Source organism: Rhodnius prolixus, unplaced genomic scaffold (assembly GCF_049639745.1).
Source record: "Rhodnius prolixus isolate KJV_2025 unplaced genomic scaffold, Rpr scaffold_10, whole genome shotgun sequence".
Classification (NCBI taxonomy): domain Eukaryota; kingdom Metazoa; phylum Arthropoda; class Insecta; order Hemiptera; family Reduviidae; genus Rhodnius; species Rhodnius prolixus.
The window spans coordinates 4,522,786-4,549,029 of NW_027411615.1; the positions used below are offsets into that span (position 1 = coordinate 4,522,786).

At 35.3% G+C, this 26,244-nt stretch overlaps 1 protein-coding gene across 5 annotated transcripts in view; it reads left to right on the top strand.

Annotated features, from left to right (window-relative positions):
• LOC141456792 (furin-like protease 1) overlaps positions 1-26,244 on the top strand; it is a 749,499-nt gene that overhangs the window by 97,476 nt on the left and 625,779 nt on the right. For all 5 annotated transcript variants that reach the window (XM_074133067.1, XM_074133073.1, XM_074133070.1 and 2 more), the window contains exon 2: positions 18,099-18,263. In XM_074133067.1, coding sequence (XP_073989168.1) covers positions 18,108-18,263 — 156 coding nt within the window. In that variant the 5' untranslated portion in view covers positions 18,099-18,107. The remainder of the gene's footprint in view (positions 1-18,098; positions 18,264-26,244) is intronic.

The window sequence follows — 26,244 nt, forward strand, 5'->3', positions numbered from 1 at the left end:
ATGTACCCGTTCATTCGAGATGCCCACAGCACTAGCAATCTCACGCACCTTCACTCTTCTGTCATCCATCACCATATCATGGATTTTATCAATGATTTCTGGAGTAGTAACCTCAACAGGGCGTCCAGAACGTTCAGCGTCACTTGTGCGCCCATATGGCCACTCCGAAAATTTTGAAACCACTTATAAACTGTTCTAATCGAAGGTGCAGAGTCACCATAATGTTTATCAAGCTTCTCTATAGTCTCTTGAGGCGTTTTGCCTTTCATAAAGTAGTGTTTAATCAACACACGAAATTCTTTTTCGTCCATTTTTTGAAAATCACTCGACTTCCTCGATTCAAATGAATGCCAAACACAAAGAAATAGACCGATCTGGCTGAAACTTGGTGTGTGTTCTTCCAAGAGATGCTACTAACTAAACATAACCTCGATACGCGCCAGTGGTGCTATCTCTCTGACTTTGCACGGACTTTTCAAACGACCCTCGTATGTATTGCGAGAATGGATCGAGTATTAGAACTTGAAGAGTTGGAAAATATAATATGGTTTTTGAGATTGGATAACTTGGATATTGGATATTACTGTATTTTCTATGTATTTAATGCTAAACTTATTTCTTTTGAATGGAAAAGAACACAAAAGCAAATGCAACGATATTTATTCTAATAGTAAAAAATGTGTTGCAATAATGTAAATATTTGTTGAATGCAATGCAAGTTATTTGAGAGCGACCTTGTCTAAGGCCACACCTACTCCTGCATTCCCTCTTCTTCCACTAGCTTGCCTTCTTTTCCTCTCCAGACAAACTGGGGAGAGAGAGAGAGAGATCAACCTTCGATCTTTACCGACCCGTTATTCAATGTCCAGTTACCCGCCTAAACTCCCGGTTTAATAATCATAAATTTTACATAACAACTTCACGGTCATGCATGCCCGTCTTTCTTCTACTATATTGCACACCTGGCCAATATCTCTAGCCGTCTGTATTTACCTTGAACCGAGTAACTTTCTTCTTTTTTTTTTAACCTTTGCCCTTTTAAGATCTTTCATTCTTTTCTTTGTTCTTCCTCGTATAGCTGAAAAGATATTTTCTTTTTTTAGAGAAATTGGAACAAAAAAGCTATCGCATTTTCCTCCTATCAACATATTAAATGTTATTAAATGCAGGGCTAATAAAAATCATTTTCAGTTCATTTAAAAAAGAATTTCCTAATATTTTTCACTGTAGTTCATCTATTCTTATTTCTCTCTTTGCAGTTTCTCAAACTATTTTTGTTTTTTTAACATCAGCGGATGTCTGCATCATTTTGGTGTGATAAAATGAAAATACTGGTTTGATTTAGTATGAATACAGTAATTTCGTATTGTGATAGCAGTTTTGGTAGCTGCAGTGTGTTGCTAGAGCTGTAGATGAGGTTGATGTCGATGAGTACAGCCACGAAAAGGAGATTTAAGTAGCTATTAATTAATAGGCACGAGCGGAATATTGGGATTAGATTAGGAAGGCTGAAGGGCTGAAATAGAATAAAAGATAATATTACTGGCCAAGAGTAGAATGGCTAGCATTAACACTAACTTAGGAACGAGCGGAATATTGGGATTAGATTAGGAAGGCTGAAGAGCTGAAATAGAATAAAAGATAATATTACTGACCAAGAGTAGAATGGCTAGCATTAACACTAACTTAGGAACGAGCGGAATATTAGGATTAGATTAGGAAGGCTGAAGGGCTGAAATAGAATAAAAGATAATATTACTGACCAAGAGTAGAATGGCTAGCATTAACAGTAACTTAGGAACGAGCGGAATATTAGGATTAGATTAGGAAGGCTGAAGGATTGAAATAGAATAAAAGATAATATTACTGACCAAGAGTAGAATGGCTAGCATTAACAGTAACTTAGGAACGAGCGGAATATTAGGATTAGATTAGGAAGGCTGAAGGATTGAAATAGAATAAAAGATAATATTACTGACCAAGAGTAGAATGGCTAGCATTAACACTAACTTAGGAACGAGCAGAATATTGGGATTAGATTAGGAAGGCTGAAGGGCTGAAATAGAATAAAAGATAATATTACTGACCAAGAGTAGAATGGCTAGCATTAACAGTAACTTAGGAACGAGCGGAATATTAGGATTAGATTAGGAAGGCTGAAGGGCTGAAATAGAATAAAAGATAATATTACTGGCTAAGTGTAGAATGGCTAGCATTAACACTAACGTAGGAACGAGCGTAAATTGCAATAACTAACTGGGGTAAACTAAATATAAACTATTTCTAAAAGAACTGGCTAAACTGAATGACGAGTAGAGTGACGTCATGAAGAGAGTGTAAGAATGAATCCTCAGCGAGTGAATGCAATGTCTGGATGCAATTGGGTGTCCCGAGCGTTGGTCTGGAGACCTTTAAGAGGAGCAAATGATCTATTTATCCTCTAATCATAAGCTGACTTTCCTTGCAACCCTAATCGATGTCTATTCTATCCTTGAATAGAATCAATTATTGGGAATCACTGAAGCCTTCCTTTCAATTGCGTCACAGACACTTCTCATTAACAGCTGATAGATTAATTGATGATAAATAAAATAGAACGCAGTAATATTAATACAAAATCTTGCGTGAACCCAAATGACTTTCTTTTTTAAGATAATTTTCAATTTAAGACAAAATAAGACAATTTCTCTTTCTCTAGCCTAATTTTTCTCCAAAAGCTCTGAAATTTTAAACACATTTATTTCCTACTCTGTACACATTATAGAACTGCACTTTCATTAAAAGAAATTGAAAATTTAACTCGAAAAGTCGATTTAGTAAAGCGACACTTTCAACAATAGGATGAATAGGTTCAGTTCATGAACAGACAAGACAGAAGACACACCAACCCTGTAATGTAAAAATATTACTTATTAAACTAGCCCTGAAGATGACCTAGTCCCTAGGTCGAAAGCTCGGCAGAATAAATGTATCACGACTGAAATGGCACTTGAAACTATGAATCAGTCACCAAAAAGAATGAAGAACAATTATTATTATTGTTATTATTAATCCACGTAACTCTTATTTGTAATTTATAAGGCACTGTACCATGCTGAAATGATACTTTGAAGGGAAACCCAATCAGCATCCTCTCCCAGAAATGGGTTCATTGAATAATAAATCTATTTAGAAAAAAAAAATAAACAATTTATATTTACATTAGATCATCCCTTGTGCAGAGTACGTTATATACTAAATGTGAAAGATTTACTCTTTGTAAACCTACATCATTTACCGTGTGCGCGGAAATGGATGCGCAGCAAGCAATCCACAAAGGTGAACTCGCATTGCATTTCCACCACGTGAGGGTGGTATCTATACCATTGCTTGACACGTGTATAAGGTCAACTCTAAAATCGTTTTACAGCGTTCAGATGTTGAAAACTGTATTTAAAGCTATAGTTTCAATCTATATATCTGTACCTCGGAGAGAAAAGGCACCATGTCCATTTTTTTCAATTTTCAGATTTTGGCATCATTTTACAAATTTTTTGTTGCTCTTTCTACAGGTGTAAAGCACTATGTCCTATGTTTACTATTAAGCGATTTATGTATTTTTAAAAAGCGCTATGATACTTCATTACTTAAGGGTAAAAGGCACTACATGGGCATAAATTTTTTCACAATGGAGATCAAAATAAAATATTTTAAAATATGGGAGTTAAAGTGGCCATACCAACTATAATAATCATGGTGAGAAGTACAGGAAAGAGTACAACCGGAAAAGTGGAACAAAAAATGAATTTGGAAAAATATCTTTATTTGGCTCCCCTGGAAAATTTACTTTCTGTGACATGGTGCCTTTTCCCTCCGAGGTACAGATATATAAAAATGAATGTGTGTCTGTTTGTACTCGATAGATTCAAAAACCATACATCCAATCGCCGTGAAAATTTGGGAAATTATTAGGTATATCCCCAGGAAGGTTTTTGCAAATTTTTTTTAAAATCAGAGTTGGGGTTCTAGGTGCTCCCGAATAAATATCCCAAAAATATCAAAATAACATTTAATTAGTAATATTTGTTGAAAGTGTAACCATGAAAACCATGAAAAACAGTTTTTTTGCAATTATTAATACGAGAATAAATTATACCGAGGATGGTGGAAAATCCATTAAACTAAAAGAACTCAACAATACTATTGATGTTGATAATCGTAGGGTAGTACCATATTCTCCATTACTACTAAAAACGTATTACGCACACATAAATGTTGGGTACTGCAATTCAGTGAAAGCTAGAAAATATATTTGCAAATATGTGAACAAAGGAAGCGATACGGCAGTGTTTGGAGTGGAAAATACAACTGCATCTAACGATGAAGTCACCCAATATCAACTGGGACGCTACATAAGTAGCAATTAGGCTGTATGGCGTATTACCTGTATATCATTTTCCATTCATGAACGATATTCAACGGTTGTTCATTTAGCAGTACATCTTGAAAATGGACAGCGTGTGTATTTTACATCAGAAAATGTACGTGCAAGAGCAATGTCACCACCGCCAACAACATTAACTGAATTTTTCACATTATGTAGAAATGATACCTTTGCAAGGACACTACTGTACTCTGAAGTAGGGATAATTTTATTGTTAATTTTCATTTCGATGTATTGTATACATTTGGTCATTAATAAATTATGTTTGAGGTATCAAAACTGCCTTTTTGTTCAAACACAGCAACGTGTGAACGGGTACAGCTAGTTTAATATAAAATGAAATTTATTTTGAAAAATAATTTAAATAAAACTCTGGTATTTAATTATCGGCGGAATTTACACTTGGAAAAATCCAGGCACGACGTAATTTTAATTTCATCCTTTAAATATTTATTTTACCATTATAGTATGCACTCTATGTTTCTATGTACGAGTTTTTTACTGCGCATCAATTTAATTACTAAATTCTTTCATAAATGTATTAATTAATGGCCTAAGTCAAAAAAATAATACCCTGACTTCCTATTTAAATGTTAATACACGAAAACATCAAATCTCTCTAGACTAAATTGTTAAAATGGTTAAATTGTATACGTACTTCTTGTACTTCTTGATACCACTGGTTCTGCTAGCGTGCAGAATAGAAGGTGTAACATTAGATAAGTTTGCATAGAAATCTCTGCCTGCAGCAAGTTGAGGTGCATTTTTTTTTCTTTTTTATTAAAAAGGACATAACTTGGTGTAAACTTCTTTAAGAGCACTTGCCATATAAAATTTGTGCGGGCAGCAACTTCGTAATTGTTTTAAGAAATAAAATGCAACTAGACTACTTGGACGCAGATCGAAACTCGACTTAAATCACAAACTGACAATTTACAAGACACTGTTAAGATGTTAAGACCCATATGGACATACGGAGCAGAAATGTGGGGCTCAACCAAACCCTCTAACTCCAAAACGCCTGCAGACACTACAATCTAAAATCCTACAGGAAAATCCTGAATGCTCCATACTACATCTCTAACCATACCATACACACTGACCTTCACATCCCTATTGTTACCGATCTAATAAAGTCTCGCTAGCTCTCCACCCTAATCCTCTTGTCCAACAACTCTCCTCTCCTCACCTTCCAGACAATCCGCCTCGTCGTTTGAAGCGGAAGTGGCCTAGAGATCTGTTGTGATTAAATCATTGTGAAAAGAGTTTCACCAGTGGCTCTAACCATGTCATTACAAGTGAACTGAACCAGTATGATCAAATTTACTTGATGCAACAATTGTTGCATTTGTAAATATACAAATAAAGTGAAGAAAAAAAAAAAAAAATGCAACGGTTATATTTCAGTATACCTAATATATAATAATAGCTTTAATAGTGATTATAGCGATTTTAAATAATCACTGAAACTAGTTTAATGATTTTCAAATAGTTGGGTATAGTTTTGAACTGAGGAAACTTGAAATCTTTACGCCAAAGTTTCGTACTATATTTAGTTCATCTTCAGGGCTCTTGTTCCAACTTAAATGGTCGTTAGATCCTAGATCATTCTTAGTAATTCTTCCATAGCTATAACAAAAGCCCTGATCTAAATATAATTCAATCGTTAGTGTAAAGATTTTTGGTTTAATTACAACATCAAAATTCAAGATTCGCTGATCAAGGTATGATCAAGAACTATTATGATCTTAAGTTTGATATCGTTTCTTGCGTATCAATTTTGCGAGGTTTTCTCTTCCGCAAAAAATTACCTTATATTAGGAAAACCTGAATATTCTTTTATTTTCTTTGTTAAATCAATAAAAGTGACAGTTGCAGAATAATACTTCAAACAAATTCTGGCAACAAAATATTGCAGAATCTACGCTAACAGTTCAATACACACTTCTTTATTGTAATAGAGCTGTCGCCCATCTTTTTTCTTTTATATTCACCTACCGCCCACTTTTGTATCTCTTAGTTGGTTCTGAAATTTTCTTACCACCCTTCACTAAAGTTCCGCAGTAACTTAATTTAGCACAACTGCAAAGTACTCGTAATTTTTTTTTTTTTTTTTGGAGAGGAAGTCTTAATAGAAATATTTAATTAATTTTATCCTTTTATTTTATTTTGCGTGAGTAACATTTTGATGCTGCAGTTCCAATGATGCAGCGCCTACTATGCGGAAGCTGCGTAAGTTTAGGGGTGTGGGAATTAAATATTTTAAAAAATCTGTTTTAAGTTCACTTTCAACCAATGCAAATCTCTCTCTTTACACATACATCTGTTTTAATTGTATCGTTATCTTGAAGTGAAGTGGTAAAATACTTCAATAAATTAATTAGATCCTTTAGTCTGATGACCTGAAATTGCAACGGAGGTCTTTCTTTTTAGAAATAACCAGACGGTTTTTCCGTTTAGTGGAATTTTAATGAACTAAAGCGTGAAATATGAGCTACTGAAAATTTTCAATAAATTCAATAAAATTTTCCATATTTTTGAATAGAAAAGTTGGCATTTTTTTGATTCAACCATTGCTTTTTAAGTCCACAACCGTTTGAAATTGGACAGACAATCCTTAGCGCCAACCATGAAAGCTAGAATCTCTCCTCACTAGAGAGCGTTACAAACCAGATTGACTGTCTTTCCTTTACCCTTTTTTGTGGATTTAAATAGTTATCTCTTTCTACATCGTATGCTGAAATATTATTGGAGAAGAGAGTGTCCTCTTACTGAAAGGGTGTCTCTGAACATTTTTGTCAAGTATAGAGCACTTCTTTTCTTTCTCTTCTGTAAGGAGGGCATGTTACAGATCTTCTTCTTCATTTTGCTCTTCACATAGCGGTGTAGATCTTAGCCACAAACTGTGTGTTGAGATCTTAACTTACTTATTGTCGTAACAACTCCTTCACTCACCTGTCCTTTCAACCATTTTGGGAAGCACAGAATTCAGGGCATCGTGGTCTTATAAAATTCAACACTTGTTACCGATATTCTAATCTGCCATTTCTGCAAGACTTGTTTTGAAATCTTAGATCTTATATTGGTAACTGATACTCTTATTTTTGCGGTCTTCCATTCAGACTAGTCTCTACCACAATCTGAAAAGGATTTGGTCCTAGGGGGTCTTCCAGATTGGATAAGGGTTCTATTGCTACTCACTTATCATGCACTCAATAGCCAGATAAATGCCCCACGAAGAAAAGCTATCAATAATTCCAAACATCAATTAATTTCCCAAAGTAATTTAAAGAGAAAAGGTCCTTATTATTAAATCAATATTTCACTATCACAATCAATTGAATTTGACCATCCACAAGTTTAGTAGACATTTATGTCAGTTAAGTTTCTGATTACTTGTCCGTAATTATGTGCGTGCGTGCCAACATTTTCTCTTGGAAACATGGCGTTACTAGAATTAGAGTCCACTGTTAAATTTTGACACCTTGTTATGGTTTCTAGTCTGGCTGTGACACTTAATTCAAGTCCTATATAATCAGAACTTTGATACCACAGAATCATTTCATAGTAAGTAACCAAATATGGTTAGCCCAAAAATTAACTAAAACTTGATAGTTTAGTTTATAGAAATTATTTAAATTGTGACAAATTAATTTGGAACTTTGGTACTGAAAATTGTCATTAAAACTTTACGATAGAACTGTTGTACGAGGGTCGTTTGAAAAGTCCGTGCAAAAATAAAAACTACTTAATTTTTTGGGGTAAACCTTTTTTATTTTTCAACTAGTCTCCTTTTAGGCTTATACACTTCGTCCAACGCTGCTCTAGTTTGTTGATCCCTTCCAAATAATAGGATTTGTCCAAGTCTGAAAAATAGCCATTCGTTTCTGCAATCACCTCCTCGTTTGAATAAAATCTTTTTCCCGCCAGCCATTTCTTCATATTGGGGAACAAATAGTAGTCCGAGGGAGCCAAGTCTGGAGAATAGGGGGGATGTGAAACGAGTTGGAACCCTATTTCCATTAATTTTGCAACCACAACTGCTGAGGTGTGAGCTGGTGCGTTGTCGTGATGGAAAAGGACTTTTTTGTGGGCCAATCGTGGGCGTTTTTCTTGCAGCTCGGTTTTCAAACGGTCCAATAACGATGAATAATATGCACCTGTAATAGTTTTACCCTTTTCCAGATAGTCGATAAGGATTATTCCTTGCGAATCCCAAAAGACAGTCGCCATAATCTTTCCGGCCGAAGGAACGGTCTTCGCCTTTTTTGGCGCAGATTCCCCCTTGGTAACCCATTGTTTAGATTGTTCTTTGGTCTCAGGAGTGTAGTGACGTATCCATGTTTCATCCACAGTGACGGAACGACGCTTAAAGTCCTGCGGATTCTTCTGGAACAGCTGCAAACCGTCCTTGCAACACTTCACACGATTTCGTTTTTGGTCAAGCGTGAGCAATCGCGGCACCCATCTTGCGGATAGCTTTGTCATGTCCAAATGTTGATGCAAAATATTATGTACCTGTTCATTCGAGATGCTCACAGCACTAGCAATCTCACGCACCTTCACTCTTCTGTCATCCATCACCATATCATGGATTTTATCAATGATTTCTGGAGTAGTAACCTCAACAGGGCGTCCAGAACGTCCAGCGTTACTTGTGCCCATATGGCCACTCCGAAAATTTTGAAACCACTTATAAACTGTTCTAATCGAAGGTGCAGAGTCACCATAATGTTTATCAAGCTTCTCTTTAGTCTCCTGAGGCGTTTTGCCTTTCATAAAGTAGTGTTTAATCAACACACGAAATTCTTTTTCGTCCATTTTTTGAAAATCACTCGGCTTCCTCGATTCAAACGAATGCCAAACACAAAGAAATAGACCGATCTGGCTGAAACTTGGTGTGTGTACTTCCAAGAGATGCTACTAACTAAACATAACCTCGATACGCGCCAGTAGTGCTATCTCTCTGACTTTGCACGGACTTTTCAAACGACCCTCGTATATACGAGTATAAAGGTTGATCTTCGTGTAAAAGTGTAATGTTGAAAAGTGCCAAACTTCTACATTTTGTTTTCCTTTTCACTTATAAAAGATAAAATTCCCAAATTTTCTAAAAATAGAACATACCCAGAATATATGTTTTTTGGGCAACAAAGCAGATTTAAGAAAATGTATTGTACATTTTGAAAATGGGATTAAGACCACAGTACTGTATCATATCGTTGACTTTATCCGCAGTAGCAGGCATGTTTAGTGTATCCTTAACTTGTTTAAGACTTCCATCCTTCATCAGTGGTATATTAATGAGTTTGATGTAGAGATTTCGACTTCCATGTTGATGAATGAGAGCCCAAAACCGGTCAGGGATACCAACTTCAAGGTATTCCCTATTAACCCCACTTATATCATTCTCTTAGAACCATTTTTGTTTTTTTTTCTCGAATTGAATAAGTCCTCTGAACAAGGTTTTTTTCCACGAAAATTCAATTTTCCAACTTCAAAACCCTTATCTCAAAACATGCCCTTCATGAACATAGTTTTCCGATGTTAACATTATCATTCTCTCACCACCAAATCGTTACAATAAATTGGGACGTGGTGTGCAATAATGATTGAGTAAAATTTGGTCTAGGTAATTTCATGCTTGTCCTTTTTAGGGATAAACTACCAAAAGGGACACCAAGGTTCAGTTGTAGTTGTCGGCTCTACTCAGTGTACTCGTAATTAGTCCTTTTAAGCTCAGCTTTAATCCTTCTAAAGCAGATCGATTTGGTATTTACGTTTTATAAAGGAACGTTTAAAGAACGGTAGAATATTCGTCTTGGCTAAAAACGATTGCAGTAAGTTATTGATGAAATTCTATGCTTAATTTTTATTTTTGAAGTTCCCTAAACTCAAAATCATTTTGTTGCACAGTAAAATTTATAATGTCGGACAAGTTTACCAATCTTGTAATTTTTAGAAATATTTTAGTAGTTGGATGAAGTTTTAATTCTGGGAGATTGAATCTGAGATATTGTTGTTAAATGAACAATATTAAAAACTGTCCGTTAGGATAGTTGTACGAATAGTCGTACTCGTATAAGAGTTGATCGTCAGAAACTGCACGAAAAAGCGTAACGTTGAAAAACACACAACTTTGACAATTTTTTTCTCTTTTTCTATAAAAGATAAAATTCCCAAATTTTCTTTAAATTGTAGGACAAACCCTCCTTTATAACTGTAATTTTTTTGCAACTACCCAGATCTAATAGATTTTGTGAAAAAAGTTGCTGTAAAAGAGCAAAAACGGTATTTTCAAAAATTGTTCTTCTTCTTCTTGTTACCTCTTTTTGTAAACAATGTAGCGCCTACCTAAATGCGCGAACCGATTTTCATGAATTTGTTTAGTATTGTTCTTGATGGGCTTGATAGAGAGACGGTATTCTAATGGTTCTTATTAGAGTCTGATCAGGGCTGATAATGATGATCATTCAAGCTTTATACTGGGTATTTGGGGGGGGGGGCGCATCGACTGCTACAGTCATTAGCGCCTAATAATGGGGGACTTTTAATGTCAAACCAACCGAGCAAAGTGGAGGTGTTTGGATAAATATGCTCTGACTGATTCCAGAAACGATCTTCTACTGACAGTCTACTGCATAGGAGTTGGGCGAAATTTGCGACCTCTCCTTCTTAATGGTTGAGAATGAGAATGAGAAGGAATGTGAGCGAGAGAGAGATAGTTGGAATTTATTCCGACGTTTCTTTTAATTCCTCAAGTTTCTTCTTCAGATATTGTCATTATTATTTTTATCCCTCTCCATTCTTCCAAGCTTAATCATCATATCCAACTTCTGATCTAATATTCTGAAATATGTCAAAGAGTTCAGCGGACATCATTTCCTCAGAATGCAAGAAACATAATGAACTTTAACATTGGTTCGGTGTAAATCTCTCTGCGTTAGAAATACCTCAGCATCCTTAAGAGTCCTACAAATCTTGATAGTTTTTTTCTTAAGGCTTCCAAACACCAGTATTTCGCTTTACGTATTGTTGTGGGTTTCCAGCTACCATATATTGGAACCTTCACGGATTTCTTCCTTTTTTTAGACTTCTCCTCGTATTTCCGAATTCCACCATACCAAAGAAGCCATATTGTCGCTCACACAGATCAATAGTTGTATTTACGAGTTTAAGCGACATTTAGAATCCCCAAAGTTTTTCACATAATTTCAGAATTTACACAAACGCTAATTTGATGAATGAATTAACTGAAAGTAACAAACTAAAATCAATAGGATGAAAAAAAATAAATGCCAATTTCAGCCATGATATTAATTTTTTTCATCCTATTGAAATACTGAATCAGCCACCAAGAACAAAACAAAAAAAATTGCAAATAGAGTTGCAAAATTTCAGCTATTGTTATTTTGTATATCTCACGCCATTTTTGGCGTGAAGAAAAATTAACTGAAACCATAAATTGATGAAAACAGTTAATAAAAAAATGCAAAAAAAAGGGACGATATGAAAGCTGTTTAGCTTTATTCACTTATATTAGAGATTTATTCCAGAATAACTGGATAAGACAAAAATAAAATAACTGGTTCTCTATTGTTCTTTTGGCTAAATAATATTGTTCCAGATTTTGCACCCAACTAATTCGTTTAATCTGATTTTTTTTTACTCATTCGTGCCGAACAGGAAATTGTAACGATCAGCTGAGTTAACGCCGTATCCGTTCCACTGGTGACAGAATTGTCCTCTTTTCTTCCATTTTTTTTTTTATTATTGTACCTTGTTCCTCTTTTTCTGTTTCATTTTATTTCCGTTTTATGATATTCTTTCTGCAATGTGCAATAGCATTTATGCAAACTTTGTGGGGAATGCATAGAGATTACATCATTGAGGCTGCTGCGAATATTCGCTTCGAAAAGGTTTTTTTTTTTATTTCAGGAAAGCGCCTTTAAGCTCACTTATAATGAAAACTTGAATCAAATTAAGCTTTTAACAAATCCCTATAAACTGGTTTTCACATTGAACAAAAACATTTTATCCTATAGAAACAAAACCACGTCATAGTTTTAAATTAACTTCTCCTTCAACAAACTTTTCCGACTACTTGCTAATCTCCTTGACTTAAAAGTTAGTCAAGTCCAAGCGTAGAAAAGTACTACCATCGGTAGGGCATAGAACTTTACCAAAATACTAACCATAATAGCGTTTGACCGCTAACTATAAACTATACTACAAAATGTACACGCCCTGTAAATCTATCTGAAGTCTCTAAATTGTTCAATCGATAGACGATTATTGTTCATGACATTAGCGAAATCTCGTTGCAACTAATTTAGCATCAAAATCTTTCTCTAAAACCCAATCTCTCTCTGCCTTCCAAGTGAAATATTGGTGTATAACTATCGCCTTGGGAAACGAACGACGTGCAGATACTTTATTTTGCATATTAATACTTTCAGTACTATCGATTTACGACATTAATGTGAGAGATGTTCTCTTTTGGCCAAATGGGTTTACCAAGCACCACGCAATTGAAAGCCTTTCCAAGGTCACAAAACAATAATAGAACATGATCCAAATCAAAGACAAATGCCCAAACTCTGTAGAATTCTATCCAATACTCCCAGTAGTCAAACAAATCGGTTACTAAATTTGGTGAAATCGTGAAGTTTCGCAGTCATCCCATCGGAAAGAATTTGGGTACTATAAACTGGGGATACCTTACAATGTTTCCTTTAATCATATTATAAACTGTTCTTAACACGTTAAAGACTTGCTACAGAATTTTCTAGAAAGATTTAAAAAATTAAAAGAGTTATTAAGCCCCAAAATTTGGTCTCGTCAAACTTGTATAAAGTGAAAGGCGAATAAGTAAGTTCTGGCATCAGGTTTTTCTCTTTTAATCTGGGAAACCGTAAGGTATTTTTCCCTTCATTGGTGCTAAATAAAATTCTACAGCATCCTTCAATTTGTGAGATCTGAGAATTTTAGATGGATCTAGAAAGAGTGAGGTGTCCTCCTTCAGTTACTGGTAACTTTCCTTGGCGTCATTTCTCGTCTATAACGTCACAGTTAGTTAGGAGATTTTTCCCAGCTCCGCCTGCAGTCGTTATCTCACTCCACAGTAATGTTAGTCAAGTTCTCTGTGATTCGACAATCTTGTTAGGTGCTACGGAAACCGAGGGGTTACAGGTGAAGCTCTCAAAGCTAAGAAGTACTGCAGGGGTACTGGGTTCGATTCCCGGTCTCTAGGCCTTGGATATTATTTAATGGTTAATATGAGAAATTTATAGTAAAGTACGTTCGCGTATGGCTACCGTCCATGACACCTAATTTGTGGTAGTTGGTCATAAAGCGCTCTGGGACAAAAAAAAAATAGCCATTACTTTACTTTAAGGAATCCTCATAATATGCGGAAGTTCTTTTTAATCACTTCCGGTAATGACATCAGATAATGAGTGTCGTATAGGGTTACTCCCACCATGTTCAAATAGTGCTGATGTCTTCAGTGAAGATAAGAAGCACCTATTAGAATTGCAGCCTTAAGACTTAAGTATCTGCTTGCGACGTTGATGGCCTCAACACCAATTAAGTTCTTTCACTAGATCATTTTTTTTTTTTTTTAAAAAAACGCTTAGAGTATTTTGAGCGAAAGACATGTCTAAACATGAACAAAAAAAATGACTTCTAGTTGAATTTGAAAAAATTACAACAGGAGAAGTTCCGTGAACTGTTTTTAAAACAATTTTACAGCAATTTTTCAGAATCTAAAACTACATAAATTTCACTTTCAACTATTGCTTAACAAGAAATGTTAAGAGTTACTATCGCACTATAAATGGCAGTGTTTTTCCTTTCGTACAGATAAAAATTGGAAACAATGGACTTCCTATAATGGTATTGCAAGCCATGCGCACAAGGGTGGAACATGAAATTGTTATGTTCTAGTGAAAGCATTACAACATTACAGTAAGAAATTGAAAATCATTTGTCCTTTGTCTGCTTAATTTGGTTTCTTGTCTTCTTATTTTGTGGAAATAGAAAACTGATTATTTTGAATTGTTCATTTCATTTGGGCTTGATTTCAAAAAAGTTGGGTTGAGGTGACCCAGCGTTTCTATTTTGGCACCTACTAGATATAGTAATTCCTTCCGGTTTTAAAAATGTCGTAAAACTAAACGACCTCGTATCCTGTTCACTGTTTTTGTAAAATACCTGCAGCATCCTCTTTCATTATTCTAATATTTAACTTGCTGTTGTTAACAAGGTGAACAAAATGAATAGGAATAGAGATTCAATTAGAGCTCATTATACCGCTTCATTGAATGCGACTTGTTGACCTATATTTATTAGGAGACACCTTCTACAATGGCGTCCTTGACTCCTAAAGATATTGTTCCTATAAAACATACCGACTCAACGTCGCTGTGTTCCTACTCTCTACTCTCCTAGAATCTAGACCATGTGGGCGTACGGCCAACTTAAGTTGGCAAAAACTTTATTTGGTTTATCTTTGTGTAGGTTCCTCGCACGCCGGGCCGTGTATTTCATCGCATTTTGTATGTTTCTCTTGTGATTTGTGCTGTTTCTTTTTATTTTCTTTTTGATACAAAAAAATCCATTGGAGAAGAAATTTTTCTCACGTAATTGTGAAAACAAGATTTGTACTTGTAAAATTCAGATTGAGATTACGAAAATGAATACTTTTTCCGGGTTAAAACAAGTTTACTGATTGTAATAATGTGTAATTCAATATATGGTTCCCTACTTAGGGTTTTCCAATTAAATAATTGCGAGAATAGTCTCCCTTCAAAATTTGTTTAGTTTCAAATAATCGATTTCCTGCCCCATCTAGCCAACAATTCTTCCACATCGGTGATGCTCTTTGAATCTTAAGGATTCAATTTGCGAGGAATCGGTCCATAACTAAAAACAAAAACAATACCGTCTTTTAGGGAAGTGATTAGCTATGCGGTCAGCGTATTGGATTCCTACGCGGAGGTCCCGGGTTCAAATCCAGCTGCTGACCCCTAGATGTTTCTCTTCCTAGGAGCTTCTTACAGACAACACTGTCCGGTGATGGACAGCGTTGTCTGTAACGAGAGAACGCTGTCCGGAGGCCGGCAGTGCACTGAAAAAAGCTCCGGGCGCCAATAACCTTAGATGTTGATTGTTGACGTGCCTTAATCATTAAAAGCAACAATAATAATAATAATAATAATAAAATAAAAATACCGTCTTTTGCCAACATGTGGTTGGTTGGTTGAGTTACAGAAAACGATCTTCTTTCTTCCCTCTTGAGACATCCGTTCAAACACCCTTTTAAGTCATCTTCCTCGCGATAATCCTCTACATGCCTATAACAACGCACAGATCTTTGACGCTTACCACTCAAATAACGTCACCCTCTTTCATGGACACTATCAAACTGATACTTCCGAGTTGTGAACGGATGTGAAAACGTTTGCATTAAAATGGTATTTTTGGAAACCGTAGGATTGTGTTTATAAGTTTTGGCAACGACCTAAAGAGGTAGCAGCTCCTGTTCATCTTCATGGAAATTTAACCATTGGCAGGATTCGAAGTTATTTTATCTATTTTATAGAATTATTACATCAATTTGTTGCAAAAATGTATAGTAAACTTTCTTTATTATTGCCTTTGGTTGATTGGGCTCTTTATGTTACAATATTGATGATTTATAGGCATCTATAATGAACAGCCATCCAATAAGTGATCAATCATATTGGTAACACAATCAGCAGAGACAGCGGATTATCCAAGAGGTTAATGCTGCCTCATCAGAGGCGGCGTGGATTTCTAATTAAGTCTTAAAATTTACTACAAACATGTTCATACATGTTTAAATAAAACGTTTACAATTTTATACATTTTGAAATCTACATTATAAACTAATTTTTTGAGTTCCAGGCATCTCAAAATAGTTATTTTACCGGATGAAACTCAATTTTTATTTTCCTTATACAGTAAAAGGAAGCAAAAATACATTGCTTATTTATTTTGATGTAATAATTTCGGGCAGGCGAATCTCTCAAAGTGGCTTGATTATTTTATTGCCTAATAAGGCACCTACGTAATATTTATAATTTTTTGGGTTTTATTTGGCTTTAAGAAAAGGGTTTTTTGATTAAAGCTGAGCGCCCTCCTTGCAATTTGCCTCAGTGATTTGCTAACTGTGAAAGATTACTTATTTAATTCAGTTTAAATTCATACTGAAGTCTTTAAATTGTAGTTTTATGTAGAATCGGACAACAGCATTAAATAACAAGGCTTTAAACTAGGTGACAATGCGAGTTCAATTAAATCTATTAGTTAATTGAATTAAAATAAAAAGCTGTAGAAGAGCTAAAAGTCCAATTAGAGTAAAAATCAGACAAAGCAAAACAAATTTCTGAGACTATCAACTGACTCTCAACGACGCACTAGAATTGATTCACTCCACGGAGACTGCGTCCATTATCCTCTGGTACCCTCCTATATCCAAAATCGTCTCCTCAAACTCCTTTCCATCCTAGACTGTCATCCTAATCCACTCTGCCACGACATACGAGTAGCCTCCTACAGATCCTTCTATTTCCTACAGACACAAAGGACTGAAACACTTCCTTCTCTAACTCTCTACACTAGCTGCAGGTTTTTCCTTTCTCTTTTCCCTGCATTCTTATCCTGCGCATCTTAACCTTTCTAATTAGCACTGTTATGAAGGTTACAATGTTTTGTACATTATACTTCATTTATTTATTTATTTATTTTTTTGCTTTTTTTTTTTTTTGGCATTGGCTTTCGCCATACAGCCAGCATCGTCTAGGTGCTTATCACTAGAATATCACTCACTCTCCTTTCTTACTTATAAATACATTCGCTTCACACATTCATCCCTCTACTATATACAACTATTTACATACAAACTTACCAACTAATGGTTGGATCAGTACTCTACATTCCTGCCATCCTTATAGCTTAACCAAAATTAAAATCACCGTAATCCTTCTCTAATCATTTTCTTGCTTTCATTCTACAACTTTTAAATACATTCATATTTCTTAGCTAGCTCTGCTACAAATTTAAGCACATAGATGTTGGTGGAGAATATTATGTCTTCGTAGCGAAATGGTGCATCTAAATACCTGTATAAGTCGTCAAACATTCGTTTCCTTTCTACCACATAACGTGGACATATCATTATTATATGTTTGAAATCCTCCTCCTCATTGCAATCTACGCAAAGAGGAGAGGACCTTTTGTTGATCCTGTGTAGATACGATCCGCACACACCGCGTGGTTCGCTCCTCTCAGCCTGCTTGTTGTCGTAACAACCCATTTATTCGTGACAGTTCCCTTAAACCATGGTTGTCTAGAGGTAACTGATGTGCTTCATTTATTTATTTTTTGTATATATTTTAATTGAAATTAACATTTATTCTATTCTATCGATCAGTTGATAATTTTTTTAAACTATAAAACTGGATTTCACAGTCTTCGGTGCTCAGAAAAAAACACATTACCCAGAAGCTCCTTAGTTATTCGATCGATTTCTTCCCAGTTATTCCCTTTCTTTTTCAGCAGGGAATAACCGAAGCTGTTATTTTGGCGTCTTGAAGTGTGACTGTTAGTAGTTGATTAATATTTAATTCTAGTTGTTTACTGTTGACAGTGATATGGAATGGTGAGAGGTGAGATGATCCGAGTATGGACGGTGTTGCTGTTGGCTGTAGAGGTCTGTTGCCACTATACATCCCAATGGGCGGCGCACATCGAAGGCGGCTACTCAGTTGCCTCCAATATAGCTCACGCTCACGACTTCACCATATTAGCTGAGGTAAGTTCTCTCTTTCTTTCTTTTTAATTAATTATCAACTATTTCTTTCATTTGGACTAATTATAAAACATTTTTAGAGAAATAATTCCACGGGATTATGATCGATTAAATTCTGGGTTGAATTTCCATTTTGTTAAATCGATTTCTTGAGAAATATTTAGGAATTATTCAGAAGAGATTCACAATTATTAATGCTAGTTAAAGGGATAAAAACACATCCTGTTTCTTAGGGATAGCCAACAAAAAACTTCGACAAAAAACACATCGTCTGAATACTCAACATCTTCTTTTTAATCGCTTTGCCTCCCCCCGAAATTTTAAAAAGACAAATGTTAGAACGATTAATTGAATTACATGTTGATTAAAATTTGTCTAAGAAGTGGCTATAAAATCACATTTTCAACTCTTCAAGTTCCAAATCCTTGATCCATTCTCGCAATACTAGATCTCGTTCCTCTGATCTCTATATTCCGTCACACCGTACTTCATTCCCTTTCCAAGTTATCCAATCTCAAAGACAATCTTATATTTTACAACTCTTCAAGTTCCAAATCCTCGATCCATTCTCGCAATACTAGATCTCGTTCCTCTGATCTCTATATTCCGTCACACCGTACTTCATTCCTTTTCCAAGTTATCCACTCTCAAAGACAATCTTATATTTTCCAACTCTTCAAGTTCAAATCCTCGATCCATTCTCGCAGTTCTAGATCTCGTCCCTCTGATCTCTATATTCCCGTCACACCGTACTTCATACTTTGACAAATCTTTTCTAATCCGCGCTACCTCTTTCCGTAACTCCATACCTTCAACTGTCCGCCATGCTCTTACCTCTCCATCTTTAAACCCCTTCTGTTCAATTACCTCCTTTCTACTCAGCATCCTCCGAAATAATAATTGAATTTCATTTATTTCCCTAATTTTAATTCTTATTTTTGTAAATACTTGCTTATTTTTTTTTTGTATATAAATTAGGGGGCAAAAGTCAGTCTCAGGCAAATAAATTAATTTTCTTCTTCTTCTTCTTATACTGTGTCCTAAAAGATCAATTTCAGCTTCCTTAACCTATTGCTGAAAGTGACAGATTTGAATTTCTAAGTAACAAGTACCTACCTGAACATTTTATAGAAAATTATACCTCACTTTTCCTTGGCAACGCTTAGGGCTCTAACTACACTGAATACCAACACCTCCCCTTAGCACCTCAAAGAACACAGAAGGGACCTAAACTATAAACTGTTCAGCGAATCCACAGGCCAACTGTAGTCTATGGTTTACAGACCATGGTTTTAATTTTGTCGGAAATTAATTAAGCATGGTTTCAGTAATTGCACACCTGTAGATCTGCTTCTTTTATTTGATACTTTTTCTTTTTTTTCTACTTTTTCATGGAAATTCAGTACTATTGGGGAAAGGGTTATTAAGGTAGACATTCCTCTAAAGGGCCAATTCAATGCTATGTACGGCCCTAATGTATTATTAGAGATGGTTACATTCATTTCAAAACTTCGAGGAAATTCCACGAAAACAAATATTACTTTTCTGATTGTTCTTTTTCCATTTTCTTGAATTTTCCTAGAAAATAGTCTCTACGATTTTCACTAAAATTGATATAAAATTACGCTTTCTTTTATTCTGAACACTCTTTCTTGGAAAACCCGCATTAAAGCAGTTTTAAAAGAATGAGGTCAGCGTAGTGACCAGTCAGAAATATTTGAAAAATTTCAGTATTGTCAAGCATCTAAACAAATTCTAGAAATTGCAGTAAAAGTGCAATTTCGACTATGGTTGCTTAGTGGTATGCCGGTCTTTCTGCTGATATTGAAGCTAAGCTCAAGCGCCTCTCATGAACTGTTTCATACGATTTGTTTTCAGCATTTCCCAGAGACACAAAGCATTTTTGCACTACTACGATGAGTTGAACTGGCTTTTTCCTGCCTGTCGCCGCCAGTATTTTTTGGCTTCATTTCTTTTTCAAGTCATCCAGTCTCAAAGGCCTTCCTATATTTTCCAACTCCGTTTAAATCCTCCATCCATTCCCGTAATACTAGATCTCGCTCATCTGATCTCTATATTACCTCAGACCGTACCTCATCCTTTGACAAATCCTTCCTTATACGTGCTACCTCTCTCTGGAACTCCTTGCCATCATCTGTCCGCCATGCTCCTACCTTTTCTATCTTCAAAATCCCGTCTATTCAGTTATCTCCTTTCTATTCAGCTTCCTCCGAAATTCTAATTGTTTTAATTTATTTCCTTAATTTCTGCTGTTATTTTTATTTTCACTTTTTGTAAACACTTATTTATTTATTTATTTTCTGTATAATCACAGACCAAACTGTTAAGGCCTCTAATTGTACCTGTATTTATTCTTAGGGGACAATTGTCCCAGAATAATAAATTTCTTTTCTATTCTATTTTAAAGGCAAAAGAAAAAAAATTGGGGTTGCGAATTTAGGATTTTCACGTATCCTAAATAAAAAACTATGAACATATTTTCCGAACTTGTCCATGACTTCTCCTCTACATTCTGAAACGTAGAAAATTAAGTTTTTAAAGTTTAGAACTAAATAGTATAACTAAGTTACTTCAGTTTGTTAAACTCAGTCTATCTTCATGTTTTTTTTTTAAACGATCTCCTCGCGTTTAGAACAACTCCATGTTTAATTTTGATTGTTTAATTTGACTCTATTTCACTTTTATTGTTGTCACGTAAAAATTCCTTTTTATTACCATAACAGTCTACTAAATGTAGTTGGAAGCTGTTTAAATGATCTCCAGCACTATACACCAGAGACAGAAAGGAGAATTGAGATCATTATCTGTTAATGATTACAGCTGCCGCCTTTTCCACAAGCGCTTCATATTCAGTACACCACAGTAATTTCAATGTTTAATAGTTGTTAAAGTTAATGAGTCTGTCTCTAGTTTTGGAATTGTTGCTGTTAGTGTACAATATGTTTCGGTTTATGGCCATGTAATAATTGTTAATTTTCGTTGGCCTAATCATTTAAAGTGGTTTGATAATGTGCTTCGCTATTCAAGTATTCGAATATTCAAGTTTTTTTTTACAATATAAGTGAAATTCTTTTTTCTCCCTTCTAGTGCTAAAGTAAGGGAAATTCTTATTAGAGGGAGAAGTGATTCTTGGGATTCGAGAATGACCTTGTTCGACTCCATGGTTGTTTCTACACTTCTTTACGGTTCTGAAGTCTGGAGTTTGAGGTACTTTGAACCCTTGGAAGTGGTCCAGACGAAATTTTTAAAAAACTTATTCTTATGGCCAAAATTTACCCCTAATTATATAGTACGACTAGAGTCCGGTAGGAAACCTTTGTCAGTCCTAGTTTACGGTAGGGTAATAAATTTTTGGATTAAATTGCTCCAACTCCCACTTGAGAGTCTCCCAAGACAATGCTTTGTACGATTGTGCCAACTGGATCAATGCCCCAGCAATAATATTGACTATAATTGGGTATCACAAGTCAGAAATATAGCCATTCAACTAGGGGATCCCTTGGTGATGAATTCAGAGAATGCTAATATGGTTATTGAGAATAAGAGTGGCCTGTTACAGAAGATGAAAAATAATCTCCTGAGTCTAGATATTGATAGAGCCCTGAATTCTGGTTATTCCTCAATTTACAGAAGTATTTGTGACTTTGCTGACTTGGAACCCCAATACTACTTCACGTTAATAGTTAATATTAATAAATTAAGGGTTATTAGCCAATTAAGAATGGCAAATAATAAGGTAGTTAGGCTATTGATAAATGGTGAAGTATATTACTTATATAAGGAAGAGGTTTGCAAATTGTGCAAGCATTTAATATTGAATTCTGTTGAACACCTCTTATTGGAGTGCCCTATTTATTCCAGCGTTCGATCTAAGTTCCTGAAACAGTATATTGTATCTCATGACAGCACATCAAATTTGGTTAATATCTTAACTTTTGATACTGTTGAAAAAATGAATAATGTCTATTTTTACATATTAGAGATCTGCGGACTGTCGGCAGAATTAAAATAAAAACCAACAGCATATTCAATATAAATAATTATTATTTTGTAAAGTTGAGGAACTTAGTTTCCATTAATTAGGAGCTTTGTTTTGTTTCCTATCCTTTTTTATGCAACATGCGAAATTTTGAGAGCTAAATTTTAATTTATTTTTCTATTACGTACCTTATTATTTTGTAAGTACATTGTTAAATTATTTTTATTTTGCAAAAGTCATTATTTTAATTGTAATAGAGAATGTCAACTCCATGCTAACAGGTGTTTGTTCCTTTATAGCAATAAATATATTGTAAAGTTTTTCCCCAAAAAAAACTTTCCTTACACAACTAATGCCTGCCACTAGTTATTTTATTAATATGTGGGTTTGATTAAATGATAAAACTCGCTAAAGTTGTAAGTAATAACCTGATTTATTCACAAATTAACATTAACTAACATTAACATTTACTAGCAACTAACGCTATTCATTACAGTCACCATTTACAACAGTCACAACAGTTTACTGTTACTTACTCACTTCGTAACGCCACAAAACTGTTCCCCGACTGACCACTGGTCCGCACTGCACCGAATTGCACTAGTCTCAGCTGCACTAACACAGCTCTACTCATCAACTGACTAATTGCCCAACTAGCTACCACTGAAGCACTCCACAACACTGACTCTCTCAAACTGCCACTTCCAAAGTGTCTCTCCAAACTAACGTCTCTCCAAGACTCACTCAAAACTAACTGATTAACAACTCGTTAAGAACTCCTTAAAACTGCTTAAAAACTCGATTAACACTATGATTGAAACTGACTTCTCCAGCTGTGTCGGCCTCCTTTTAACTGCGTGCCTCCCTCCAACTGGGACTGCCCTCCTCCAACTCTCTGAGCATAAGTTTCCACGCCCTCCTGACGTTCATTGGCTGGAGAAAACATACTGCCACCACCTCAGCTGTGAGACGCCTCCTCCCATTCTCCGTCTCTCTCCAACTCCATCTGTCTCACTCTCACCTGTCAATCACTGGCTGGGAAACACATATGCCACCACCCCAACTGCGGCCTTTCTCTTAGCTGGCTTTTACACAGGTCACTAACTCCTTGAACAATCTAGCCCTTTCCTTTCTAGTTCAAGTAAAGACCGGCCCTTTTGTCTACAAAGTGGTGGCCTGTTACCGGCTTTAGTCGCTTAACCCCTAGAACAATCTAGGCCTTTCTTCTCCGCCCAGGTCAACTTCGTTACAATATATATATATAATGTGTTGTATAAAAGAATCAGCTTTGGTAAAAACAATATAAAATTCGTTCTTTTTTCTCCCTTCTAGCCCTACGTCGCTGGAAAAGCCCTTATCTCCACTCGCTCCTGTCCACAGTCTTAGAACTCCAAACTCTTCAACGAGTCTTCTTCAAAACGCCTAGTAGCCATTTTGGGTCTTGGTCTTGTGCCCCTTTTTTGCTGACACCTCTTTTCCACCAGGATCACTTTGTTTTTTTTACATTTTCCCGAGTAACCTCCTTAATTCTGGCCTCAAAATCTCCAACCAATTTTTATTTGTACAGTGCAGCTGGTGAAGGCATTTTTTCTTCTTTATTCTTCCAATGCTCTCTCAAATCTTCAATTTTTTTCTCTCCAACTCTCCAATTTTAGCCATAATAAGAGGAGAATCCCGGAAGGGAGTTACGGAATATGCTACGTCTACTCCCGCCTAGCCAGATTCAACCATAGTTGGTCTAATTGTTTGTATTTCGTTTTTGGCATTGGCTTTCGCCATACAGCCAGGCGCTTATCACTAGAACATCACTCACTTTTCATTCTTACTTATAAATACATTCGCCTCACACATTCATCCCTCTACTATATACAACTATTTACATACAAACTTACAACTAATGAATGGATCAGTACTCTACATTCCTGCCATCCTTATAGCTTAATCGAAATTAAAATCACCGTAATCCTTCTCTAATCATTTTCTTCCATTCATTCTAATCGGCTTATAACTTTTAAATACATTCATATTTCATTGCTAGCTCTGCTATAAATTTAAGCAGATAGATGTTGGGTGGAGAATATTATGTCTTCGTAGCGAAATGGTGCATCTAAATACCTGTATATGTCGTCAAACATTCGTTTCCTTTCTACCACATAACGTGGATTATATGTTTGAAATCCTCCTCCTCATCAGCAATCTACGCAAAGAGGAGAGAGGACCTTTTTGTTGATCCTGTGAAGATACGATCCACACACACCGCGTGGTTCGCTCTCTCAGCCTGCTTGTTGTCGTAACAACCCATTTATTAGTGACAATTCCCCTTAAACCATGGTTGTCTAGGTAACTGATCTGCCATAGTTTTATAGAATCCTCCCGTTATTACCATTTACTGTTAATCTGTCTGGCCATTTTTGTTGTGCTGTTTTTTAGCAAATTGTATATACTTGATATCGGTGTTTGGTGATTTGTAATTAGCCATTTCCCCCCACTATTGGTGGGCTTCCTTTGCAACTTTATCAACAATTTCATTTTATTTTATACCACAATGCCCCTTTACCCACAAAAAATTTAATGCAGACCCCCTATTCTCTTTAAAAAGGGCTATAATTTGTACAATCTCTACGATAATATGATTCATTCCTGTAGACTTCACTGTAAAAAGTTTTTTACAGTAATTTTAAAATTTTTTTACGATTTAATTATGTTATAATAAAAGGATATCAGATGGGACGCATTGTCTCCTTAATTTCCGTCGCTGATCGACCCAATAGAGAAGTTTATCGCAAACTCTAGATCGAGTCCTTTTTTTAATCACTTTTTCTCTAATTATTTCGTTAGTTAATTCCTTGAGGACTTTTTATCCTGGTTTATTGTTGAGGGAATTCCTTCTGCCTTTCTCGGCTGGCTAGTTGAATATTCCCTCGGCTCTGAATAGTTCCTGTGGATGAAAATAAAATAATAGATTATTTAGGCAAAGTGTGCTCCCTTATATCTCAATAATTTTAATTACAGTTGCACCATCCATATTTATAATACTTTAGTTTTTTACATTGTGATTAATTATTCTGTTCCTTTAGAACTGGAATTGTCAATAATTCTGTTCCATCTTTTTTTGGACCACCTAAACAACGCATCTTCACGAGCGGGATTAGTTCCCCTTAATTGGACCTACGCTTAAAAAAAAAATGATAATAAATAAATAAATAAAGTAAATAAAAATAAAAGACAGCGCGTAAATTATCTGATAAACAGTGCTGCATAAAGCGCGAAATGGCGAAAACAGCTGATTAAATGCAGGCTTTCTTTGGTTTAAAAAAATAATAAAAATAAAGGGACTTGATTTCCAATAAATGCGTCACAACATCAAAATAAATCTACCGAATAGAATAACTTCATTTACGTGCTAAAGATTACCAGTAGCTATAATAATAATAATTGTAAAGCCAAGCAGAATTTCAGAATGAAAAATGTGAATTTAATATATTACAGTATAACTATTACACGTTGCACATGTACAATGGGTTCCTCCAGTATGTTCATGGTTCCATTGTTCGTATAGCTTCGGGCCTTTGGGCCATTCGCTCACGATTAGTGGAAAAAAAATAGATACGCTCAGTGGGCCAATAGGGTAGCATTCTATTGCAGCTGCTGTATCTAGTGCGGGACAATAAAACACATTTAAGGAGGCTGTGCACAATAAATTATTGTCAATTTATAAAAAAGAGCAAAATAGTGCTGACTAATAGAACATTTTGTTTGATTTAGAATTCATAATAATTTTATTCACTTTTTATTTATTTATTCTCGAATAAAGGATTGGAATTTGGTTTTTATTTTTCTGTATAATAATAAAATTATTCAATCAAAATTTGTATTCTAAATTTCGAGCGACAGAAAATATAGACAGATTTTAGTTACTTGATTTATCTGTAGTAAAGTTCAAAGGGAAATTTAAATTTTAGGCAAAATTATTATTTACACTAA